Genomic DNA, 12,559 nt, shown 5'->3' on the forward strand with positions numbered 1-12,559 from the left:
CCTCTTTATAGGACAGTGGGCATAAGGGGTACTATTACATAGTTTGTTTCTCCTCTATTCCAGCTTGTCTCTGAATGAGATTTTGTCAATATTTTGTCAAGAACCAGACTGCAATGTGGCATCTGTTGCTGTGTTACCACCTAGTTCCATGGATGACATTGTTACTGATGAGGAATCCGGTGAAGAGGACGATTTGAACGTGAATCATCTTCCTGGATCACAGTTACGTGCTGATGCTGAAATGATGTACCATGAACAAGACGATGTAGTAGATGAAGAAGTTGTAAATAACACTTCCAACTGCGATATTACTGAGGAAAACCACCCGAAATTGACCGTGTCTTCTAAAACTGCATACGTGTGGACAAAACATGACTTGGAAACTGAAAACATTGAATGGCCTAGTTTGGATTTTGTTCCTAATAATCTCACTCCGTTAGAAACGTTCTCATCTTTGTTTGATGATGAAATAATTGAGCTTCTTGTCACTCATACTAACCGTTACGCAGCGCACAAAAACCGCTTAGGTGATATTTCCGAGAATGAAATGAGAACATTTAAAGGGATTTTGCTTCTAAGTGGATATGTATCTGTTTCAAGAAGGAGAATGTACTGGGAGGGTAGTCGTGATTCTTACAACAAACTTGTTGCTAATTCTATGTCAAGAAATCGCTTTGAATTCATTCTGAACCATCTTCATTGTTGTGACAATGAACATTTAGATAACAATGATAGGTTTGCCAAAGTCAGGCCTCTCATTACACTGCTGAATAAAATATTTCAGGAGTTTGTACCTCATCACAAACATCACAGTGTCGATGAGGCTATGGTCCCCTACTTTGGAAAGCATGGCTGTAAACAATTCATTCGTGGGAAACCAATCCGTTTTGGATTCAAACTTTGGGTTGGAGCTACCAGTGCAGGATATGTAACATGGATGGAACCATATCAAGGAGCAAGAGGCAATGCAGGAGGAAATTACAGGAAAGAGCTTCCCTTAGGGCCAGCTGTAGTTCTCCAATATGTTGATATACTTTCTAACATCGCTCCCTTCCCTTATCATGTGTTCTTTGATAATTATTTTACTACAATTCCACTTTTGGATGAGCTCAGTTCAAGAGGAATAAAAGCCACTGGAACAATAAGAGAAAACAGAATGTCAAAATGCCCCCTCGTGTCTAAAGATGAGCTCAAGAAGAAGAATCGAGGTAGTTTCGATTTCAGATCAACACATGATAAGAGAATAGTAGTGGCAAAGTGGATCGACAACAATGTGGTATCAGCTGCTTCAAATGCAGTGTCAGTGTTTCCAACTCGTCTCACCAAGAGGTACTCAAGAACTGAGAAAAAGAGGGTGACTGTAGAACAACCGGAAATTTTTAATTCATATAATTGTGGAATGGGGGGCGTTGACAGATCTGACCAAAACATCAGTCTCTATCTCATTTCAATTCGAGGAAACAAATGGTACTTTCCTCTTATCACGCACTGTATTGATGTGTGTGAGCAGAATGCTTGGCAGATCCACAAACTGAACAGAGGTAAATTGGATCATCTAACTTTTCGAAGACGAGCGGCTGTTGCTCTCTTGCAATCCAGTGAAAGAAAAACGGCAAAAAAGCGCAGTCGTCCATCGGCGTTAAAAATGCTGATTCCAGATATGACCACGTAGATCACATGATTGAATCCCAAGGGAAGCAAACAAGGTGCAGGGTATGCCACAAAAAAGCGTCTATGAGGTGCAAAAAGTGCAACATAACGCTACATGTGAAGTGTTTTGAGAAGTACCACCATAATACCAATATAATGGTCCGTTATTGGACATTATAAATTTTCCAGCTAACTCATACTTGGATGCCTGCGTTTCGCCCTCGTGTGCTAAGTTAGGCTCGTCAGTTGGGACTTAGCACACCACCCAAGACGCAAGGCTAGTGCATACCGTGGAGGCCACTGCATAGGCTATTTGAAGCCACTGCATAGGCTATTTGAAGCCACCAACAATGCCAATGCACTATGAGAGCAATGTCTCACTTCCAAAAATAGATGCCTGCCTGGCCATCAAATGATGTAGATGTTGATTCCCATAGGGAACCTAAAATATTTGTCCTGAATGAGTAAATTTATAATACCATTATAATGGTCCGTTATTGGACATTATAAATTTTTCAGCTAACTCATTCTTGGTTGCCTGCGTTTCGCCCTCGTGTGCTAAGTTAGGCTCGTCAGTTGGGACTTAGCACACCACCCAAGACGCAAGGCTAGTGCATACTGTGGAGGCCACTGCATAGGCTATTTGAAGCCACCAACAGTGCCAATGCACTATGAGGGCAATGTCTCACTTCCAAAAATAGATGCCTGCCTGGCCATCAAATGATGTAGATGTTGATTCCCATAGGGAACCTAAAATATTTGTCCTGAATGAGTAAATTTATAATACCAATATAATGGTCCGTTATTGGATATTATAAATTTTCCAGCTAACTCATTCTTGGTTGCCTGCGTTTCGCACTCGTGTGCTAAGTTAGGCTCGTCAGTTGGGACTTAGCACACCACCCAAGACGCAAGGCTAGTGCATACCATGGAGGCCACTGCATAGGCTATTTGAAGCCACCAACAGTGCCAATGCACTATGAGAGCAATGTCTCACTTCTAAAAATAGATGTCTGCCTGGCCATCAAATGATGTAGATGTTGATTCCCATAGGGAACCTAAAATATTTGTCCTGAATGAGTAAATTTATAATACCAATATAATGGTCTGTTATTGGACATTATAAATTTTCACACGAGGGAAAAACGCAGGCAACCAAGAATGAGTTAGCTGGAAAATTTATAATGTCCAATAATGGACCATTATATTGGTATTATAAATTTACTCATTCAGGACAAATATTTTAGGTTCCCTATGGGAATCAACATCTACATCAAGTACCACCATGCCGTATAGAAGCACCAAGGTCCTTTGAAGTCTTATATTTTACTATATTCTCTTCAGTTCACACTCTAACAATTCATTCTGTAATCAGACTTCTTGTATTAGATTGCAATTAAGAATAATATAACATTAGAATGGCATATACATTTTTCTTATTATCATACCCCTTTTGCCCACTGTCCTTTTTGTAGGACACCCCCTCCTGTCCATCCAATGTACCTGGTCCTGAAACAATTAACATTGGGGATCATCATACAACCTATAGGTCAGTTATATACCATAAATCTTCAAATTCAAGCAAAAATTTTTTTTGGGTAGATCTGGGTTAAAACTTTGGGACTGAAGGTAGCCCATATGCATCGTACTTTACAACGAAATATCTGCTTATATTGGTGTGGTTAAAACGTTTGTGCTATGATACTTTTTGAAGTTAAAATTTGCATATTATTACAAAATCCTACAAATGAATCTTCTCGATCGTATTCTCGGCTTTCTTGACCGGGGCCGCTATCTCACCCTCAGGTAGCTCCTCAATTGAAGTCACATAATCTAAGTGGACATCGAACCAGACCTCAGATCCAGGTAAAATCTCCTGACCTGGCCGGGAATTGAAACCAGGACCGCCGCAAGGCTGGCGTCGTATTAGTGTTTACAGTTAAGGAATCCAGTCGTTCATGCACTTCATCTCTATATTCAGGTAAAATACTTAAGGATTTCAAATTTGCATTCTGATTAGAGCCACAACTGTCACGTTCAGTCCACCTTCATCGTCAAAATATTATTCCACGGTCCGTGGTAGAAAGATTTGACAATGGACGGTTTTCTATTTCCTCATCTTTGGCCTTCTGTTTATCAGATCAAAAATTAGATGTATGGCTTTTCCGGCGTTTATAGCGTTTATAGCGTTGCTAATTTTCCTATGATGGAGAAATAAGTCAACGCCACGATTGTGAACAACAACACGATTCTTTGAATTGATTCTGTTGTCTAGTGTGTATTATTGCATTGCAGTTATTTACCATTCACCTCCAACTCTGTAATTCCTTTCGACACCGGGAGCTATGGCTTGAAACAGAGCTCTGTGCATTCAAGGCAGTCGGCTGGTCCCACCGTCGGCTATCATGAGAATGGTTTCCCGTGGTTCTCAATTTCTCCTCACTAAGGCCAATGCCGAGACAGTTCCTTCTATAGGTCACGGGCGTTCCAGTCTCATCCTTCTCCGTACCTCAAATCGCCGCAACACACCTCCTGGCCTGATAGAGGGCGTCACCCTCTAGAAGCCCGCTGTACGCCATCAGTAGTCTTACTCCCTTTCATAATATACATGGTTCAAAATACTTAGGGGAACATGTTTTTGAACATATGCCATACTTCACAAAACAATACCTCACACTCAGGTATATTACCAACTAAACATTTATTCTTTACCATTGAAGTATACAAAAGAACATCGATGGATTCACGTTCATTTTCAGAACACAAACGGATATGTCCAAATAGGGGCGAAAACAATGTGATAACAGACCTCCAGGGTGAATTTTTATCACAGATGTAGAGTTTTAGTATGGCGTATGTCCTCCATGAGCATTTATCACAGCTTGGCACCTATGTGCCATGTTCCGTATAAGTCGACGGAGGTCAAGTTGCGGTATCAGGTCCCATTCTTGAATGAGAGCCTGTTCGAGGTCTTGGAGAGTCTGTGGAAAGGGACACCCATGAACACTTCTGTCAAGCCTATCCCACACATGCTCGATGGGATTAAGGTCGGGACTCATTGCTGGTCATTCCATCTCTTGAGTGCCCAGTTCTCGCAAGACAGCTCTGGTGATGCTTGCTACGAATTCAGGGCCAACACCGTATGCAGCAACCAACACATGTTATAGCAGTATCTGCTCGATGTATCCCGCAGCGGTAAGATTACCACGGACAACGACAAGATCCAAACAGCCATCAATACTGATGCCACCCCACATCATCACAGAACCTTGTCCGAATCGGTCGCCTTCCTGGACAACATTTGGCATGTACTGCTCAACACGGCGTCTCCATACACGTTGACATCCATCATGCTGTGTCAGGAGAAATCTGGACTTGTCTGTGAACAACACGGGTTTCCATGGGTGAAGTTGCCAGTTGATGTTGGTACGGGCAAACAGAAGGCGAACTGCGCGATGTTGCTGCGTTAAACAGGGCACTCGAACAGGACATCTGGCTCGTAAGGACACTTCTCTTAACCGGTTCCTTACTGTCTGGTCAGACACCGTGACTCCAGTGATCCTCCTGAAGTCTTGTTGCACTTCTCTGTCAGTTGCTAAACGATGCCACAATGCACAGATTGTCAGATATCGGTCAACCTGTGGGGTTGTCATGCGTCCACAACCTTGTCCAACCCTCCTTGTGAACTGGCCTGTCTCACTGTAGCGATTCCACAAGCGTTAAATAACTGACGGAGAGAGAATGAGATCCACAGCAATATGATGAAAAGTCCATCATTCCTGGATCAAAGTGACGGCCCTTGCGACTTGAACCTCATTAAGATGTCTCATGGGATGTGCTGGTTTACGTACAACATGCTCAAATGACCGCAGTAGTCTGTGTACCTCACAATGACACACGGACACACCGCTATTCACTTTGTTTTGAGGGGTCACCTGACAGTTTAATGCATGGCTACGCCTATAGATGGAGTATAAATTTGATTTGGCATACCCTGAGTAGCTAAATTCTCAAGGTATGCTGTACGACCACTGGAACCCCATCTACCAAATTAACGTTCACATACCAGACGTTACAAAACATGGTCCCCTATTTTTTTCTTTTTCGTTCAGATATGTATAGTTCCCACATAGTAGATTTTTACCTCTATCGATGGATATGAATCCCATGTTGACTTCAAACACTTAACATGAGGTGTCACTTTGTCAGCAGTTATCCAATATTGTCTCCGTATTATCTGTGAGTACACTGAGTAGTATATACAAGAAAATTGGGGAAGCGCGAGCAGGGTAGTACAGCAATCCACACACATCCCAAATTACGAATCTATTGTGCTCAATTTACGTATTTACTTTTTTGTAATAATTACTCAATTTACGTACCGTATCTCAGATCAGACGCAGGTATTCTGTACTTGGCTCAATTTACATACACCAGAATATTAATATATTATATATTTACTCATTCGAGACAAATATTTCAGGTTCCCTATGGGAATCAACATCTAAATCTGGCCACGCAGGCATCAATTTTTGGTATTGAGACTAAGTCTCTCATAGTGCATTGGCACTACCGGTGGCTCCAAGTAGCCTACGCAGTGCCCTCCACGGTATGCACTAGCCATGTGTCTTGGTGGGTGTACTAGGTATCAACTGATGAGCCCAACCTAGCACACGGGGTCGAAACGCTGGCAACCAGGAATGAGTTAGCTGGAAAATTTATATGTCCAATAATGGACCATTTATATCGGTAATATCATATACTCACCGGATCCTCTGGTTGATTTTAATGTTTACTCTAGATTTACAACAATATGTGTATTGCTTTGTTGCTAATGTATTGTCTAATAAGTTAGTACAGAATGTAATGGCGTTATTTGTTAACAGCATAAAAGTCATCATTGATGTATTCACATTTGATATGACTGACTGCCAAGTTTCTGGAAAAGTATAATATCTCTACGTCTTCAAAGTTTAGTACAATGAGTTCTATGAAGAAACTTTAAGTACTATGAAGTATGATGCCCTTTAGCATACATTTATGAAGAGACTTGATTGCCGTAAAACATGAAAATACCAAACATGAATATTAGTTTATTTATGTTCTATTTATTTCGTAGAATTCTGAATATAAATGGACCTTGTAGCCAAGGCAGTAAAAAGATGGGCTTGTTTCACCCGGTAGGCCATGGGTTCAATTCCCCATCAGAAAGTTGTAAAAGGAAGAAATGAGATTTTCACTTCTGGAGAGGCACATGGCCCTGAGGTTCACTTAGTCTACACCAAAAGTTTAGTATGATCCATTCTGGATTATGGTAGTATATTTTATGGAAATGCACCTCAGTATGTCCTTCGCAAGCTTAATGTGCTATAGTATTACGCAATAAGAGTGTGTTTAAGAGCCATGCCATCAACACCAACTACTGCCTTATTAATCGAAGCGCAAGAAATGCCTCTCCATTTACACCAATTATTATTGGCTAATACGTTTTTACTGAGAACTGCTACAGTAACACACTTTCTTCTTTTAAATAAATTGAAACAACTTCAACACTGTGACATACGGCGCAAAGTACCCACACAAAGGATTCCACTGCTGGCGAATAGTTCCAGAGATTTAAAACATTTACTGCAAGTTTTGGTGTGTTATCAATTCCCGGATTCTGCTTCCCTTATGAACTGCCTCTCTCTCAAATACCCAGCTTAGTAAGCAGAGAAACTACAATAATCTAAATAACAGAGTAATGTCATTTCTACACTCCACGTGGGCAAAATTTGTCCACATCTATACCGATGGCTCCAAAGCACCACATGGAGTGGAATATGCATGTTACTGTCCTCTTCTGGGTATATCCGCCAAATTCTCCCTACCTGGGGAAACATAAATATATACTGCTGAGATTTTGGCTATCCGGCCAGCTGTTTCATATGGTCGTTCATGCCAGTTCGAAAGAATTCTTACTCTCTCAGATTCACAAAATGCTCTACAATCCTTACAAAATCCCACACTGGACTTTGAAATATCACAGATACCTTTATGAAATTTGACAAATGGTGTCGCGATTTTCAGATACTGACATTCATTTCATGCGGATTAAACAACATGTAGGCATTATCCAAAATGATACAGTCAACCAGAGTAGATGTTTTTGGGGGATCCGAGCGCTGCCTCCACCTCACTGGCTGCCCTTTACCTTTGGAGACGAATCGAAACGGGAAGGACATCTGACCATAAAACTGTATGAATCGTAAAAGGGAGGGGCATCCGGCTGTAAAACTATACAAACAAAACGGGAAGGGCAATCGGCCATAAAACTGCACGAACAGAAATAGGTAAGTCTAGTCGGCCGTAAAACGGTATCTGACAGAAACAGAGAAGTGCCGAAAAACTGCACAAATCGAAATAGCGAAGGACATCAAAACAGGGAAAATAGTTCAAGTTATTCAAGCAAAAATTATTTTCTTACATACCCATGAGTCCTTTGCTCTCTTCACAACATCTTTTGCTTCATAATCTGCTGGATGGTTGCATAGTATAGAACATCCATATGGGAAAGGATTATATACGCCAGCAAAGGGACGCAACACATATGGTGCAGGCCGAGCCACATTGGGAAATTCCACTGGGAGTATCTGTGGAGAAGAAAGAACATCATTGATCTTGTTGATGGAATATGAATTATCCACAAAAGAAGCTACTGGGAACAATGAAATAAGACTATCCTTTAGATTCCTATAATTATAACTCTTATATTCCAAGTAGGCCTATATCAGTGTCCCTTACATTAAGAGCAAATAGCATGAAATATATTTATTTTCACTGTATTATTATTATTATTATTATTATTATTATTATTATTATTATTTCAAGGACGAAGTACTGAAATTTTGATCGAGTAGCCATTTTGCCTGCCCCATGGAGTAGGGGTTGCATCTTACCCAGAGCACCAACCTTTGATACCTGGCTTGTCCAAGGATTTTAATCCTAAACTGATAGCTGAAACAGGTTTCACTAAACCTCGTGAGGATGAGTTAGGAGCTGTCTAATATGAGACGCAGCAAATCCAGTCAAGAAAGCCAAACTGACCTTGTGGAATTCCAATGTCTATACGCCACCTGACTGGGCACCAATTTCCTTGGAGGGCCAAGGGCCCAAGGTCCTTAATGAATAATGTGTGCTGTAGGGTTTTGGTTTTGTAGCCATCATATAGCAAAATCCTATAGAAACTACAGTATATAAAAGTTGGTTGAAAATGTTCGTTCTAACTAACTTTACATGTTTGAGTACTGTAATATGAATCCAGGCTTAGCATGCTAAATCAGTTGAAGCCACCCCCAAACCATGTAAAAGAAAAATATATAAATAATGAAGGCCACTTAAAGTAACACTTCTTTTTGAGACAATTGGATGAAATTAAAAGCAATTTCAGAACAGTAATGAGACAGTTCTGGGACCATTTTTCAAGAGTTAGAATATTGGTACAATTTGAGACAGTGTTGGACAATATTGGGACAATTTGGGGAGTGTATGGGATATTTGGTAAGTTAATGGTCAGTTCGAGCAATTTTGCGATAGTTGAAAGATTGTTCGGACAGTTGTCTTTTAGGACAATAAAAGCCATTTCCTGTACATTTGAGACCATTGAAAGAGTTATCACACTATATTAAAACAAGCTTCCGGGTAGTATTGAAACATTCAGTGTAGTGGTAAAGGTGTGCATGGTTCACTAGGAGGATGTGGGCTTGATTCCCCATCAGGAAATCAAAAAATTTAGAAACAACAACCACTTCTGGAGTGGCATATGGCTCTAGAATGCAACCAGTCTACTCCATAAATGAGTACCAGGTAATTTCTTGGGGGTAAAGACAACCAGGAATAGAACTCATCACTCTATCCCATTTAGTGCCGGCATTATTGAGGAAGTCTTTACCTTCCAGTAATCCGAGGGCCATCCTGGACAGTATGGAGATGGCTTTGGGCTGCAAAAACAGAACTTGCATTAGGGATTTGACCTAAAGTAAGGTGTCCAGTAATAATAATAATAATAATAATAATAATAATAATAATAATAATAATAATAATAATAATAATAATAATAATAATAATAATAATAATAATAATAATAATAATAATAATAATAATAATAATAATAATAATAATAATAATAATAATAATAATAATAATAATAATAATAATAATAATAATAATAATAATAATAATAATAATAATAATAATAATAATAATAATAATAATAATAATAATAATAATAATAATAATAATAATAATAATAATAATAATAATAATAATAATAATAATAATAATAATAATAATAATAATAATAATAATAATAATAATAATAATAATAATAATAATAATAATAATAATAATAATAATAATAATAATAATAATAATAATAATAATAATAATAATAATAATAATAATAATAATAATAATAATAATAATAATAATAATAATAATAATAATAATAATAATAATAATAATAATAATAATAATAATAATAATAATAATAATAATAATAATAATAATAATAATAATAATAATAATAATAATAATAATAATAATAATAATAATAATAATAATAATAATAATAATAATAACAACAACAACAACAACAACAACAACAACAACAACAACAATGATGATGAATGAAAACCTACAACCTGTTTTCCAGTCTTTGACCGGGTCAGGGATGTAATGAACGGATCATATATAGGCTATTATTACAATGGAATCGCCACTCCCAAAGTGATTTATTAATGACTGATAAATGCTATGAAATGATAATGGAGAGTGTTGCTGGAATGAAAGATGACAGGGAAAACCAGAGTACCCGGAGGAAAACCTGTCCCACCTGCACTTTGTCCAGCACAAATCTCACATGGAGTGACCGGGATTTGAACCATGGTATCCAGCGGTGAGAGGCCGATGCGCTGCCATCTGAGCCATGGAAGCTCAATAATGATGATAATAATAATAATAATAATTTTTTATCAATCTACCTGACGTTAGAGGTGATCACAAGGATCCAGAACACTACAGTAAGTTTATACATTAATAACCTGCAGCTGTTATGAACAAAGGTGAAATATAAAAATCAAAGCAAGAGATTTTTAACTTGTTCCAGGATTCAGAGGTTGCATTTATCAAGGTAATATGGGATACAAAGTGGTAGGAGGGCTGGAATGGGGTCCACTCAGCCTCGGGAAGTCAACTGAGTAAAGGGGGTTCTCTTCCCTCCTCGAAGTGGTTTTCTGTGGTTTCCCCACTTCTCCTCCAAACAAATGCCGGGATGGTTCCTAACCTAAGGCCACGGCCGCTTTCTTCCCTCTTCCTTTTCTATCCCTTCCAATATTCCCATCCCCCACAAGGCTCCTGTTCAGCGTAGCAGGTGAGGCCGCCTCGGCGAGGTACTGGTCCTCCTCTTCAGTTGTACCCCCACAACCCAAAGTTTCACGCTCCAGGACACTGCCCTTGATGCGGTAGATGTGCAAACTCCCACTGAGTTCGAGGGGAAAACCAACCCTGGAGGGTAAACAGATTAAGAAAGATAGCAGGAATAGGGGATACACGGAGTGCAGATATTATTTTTCTCTATGTCGACTTAGAGCTGTCTTAAATCTGACAGTTGAGTCGATTAATACATGGTGGTTCTGCAGCCCCTTGGGATTTCGTTTCATGTATTCCGCCGCTTTTACTACAATTCTGAAATACTTTGTACATTTGTCCCACTCCTAAAACCGTGATCATTTGACAAGATGTGTGGTTATGGGCTAAAATCCAGCGGGAATCGAGAGTGCCACTATTAATTCATTGTGTGTACCAAGAATGAACCTGTGAAACAAGCACATATAAAAAGAATATGTACCTTACAACGGAGGTGCACATCCAGACCAGGAACAGGTATTGTAAAGGCTGGAAACTGCACGCTGCATTTCAAGCCTCGCAATAGCACACTTGGCAGTGGCGCAGCGGAAGTTGTGATAGTGGATGGTGCTCTAAGGTTCGAATCCCACGCAATTTTTTTTTAAATTTTTTTTTTACAGTCAGTTGACTGGGATATGGTAAGGGCCATAGCTATGGTGGCATATGGTATGGAGCTGGGTTGGTAAAGGCTAGAAAACATGTGACAGGATTTCAGTTAGCTACCTCTTTTAATGCAGCACCTGCATGAAATGACGACCTCCATGTTCGATACAGAGCTGCGCACGCTGTTATAAGGACCATCTGGCAAGTTGCAACATCTCTGGTGTAACATATCAACATGCCTCAATGGTGACTAAGGTGACGAGGATTGCTCTGCTCCCGTGCATACACCAGTTGTTTTACATGGTCCTGCAGAAAAAATCCAGAGGCGTAAGAATGGGCGATCTGACGGGCCACGGGACAGGTCCTCCCCTTCCTATCTATTTATCAGAACATGTCACATGAAGATGGTTCAGGACGATCACCGCCATGTGCGGTGGAGCTCCGTGATGTTCAAACCACATCTTGCAGTGGTCATGGAGTGGCACGCGTTCCAAGCACAGTGGAAGGTCATCTTGGAGAAACCGCAGATAGTGTTCTCCCATCAGAGGTCCCTCAAAGAAATGGGGATCAATGAGGTGATCACATATGATGCTATACCATACGTTCACGCCCCACTGTACCTGAAATGCTGCCTGTTGTACCCAATGAGGATTATCCACACAATGCATATTATGTTGATTCATCCGTAAATAAGATGGTCGCTAAAAGGGCAGGATTATTGTCCACATGCTGTAGGGTCCATCGACAGAATGCCACCCGTGCTTTGACTTCATGACCATGGAGCTCCTGGTGTAAGTGCAGGTGGTACGGGCGAAACCGCTGGGTATGCAATAACCGCATATCAGACATCCAGCTGATGTTC

At 39.8% G+C, this 12,559-nt stretch overlaps 1 protein-coding gene across 1 annotated transcript in view; it reads right to left on the reverse strand.

Annotated features, from left to right (window-relative positions):
* LOC136863360 (uncharacterized) overlaps positions 1 to 12,559 on the reverse strand; it is a 411,613-nt gene that overhangs the window by 352,687 nt on the left and 46,367 nt on the right. Inside the window, exon 3 of the mRNA XM_067139751.2 lies at positions 8,121 to 8,282. Coding sequence (XP_066995852.2) covers positions 8,121 to 8,282 — 162 coding nt within the window. The remainder of the gene's footprint in view (positions 1 to 8,120; positions 8,283 to 12,559) is intronic.

This window comes from Anabrus simplex, chromosome 2, assembly GCF_040414725.1.
Source record: "Anabrus simplex isolate iqAnaSimp1 chromosome 2, ASM4041472v1, whole genome shotgun sequence".
Lineage (NCBI taxonomy): Eukaryota > Metazoa > Arthropoda > Insecta > Orthoptera > Tettigoniidae > Anabrus > Anabrus simplex.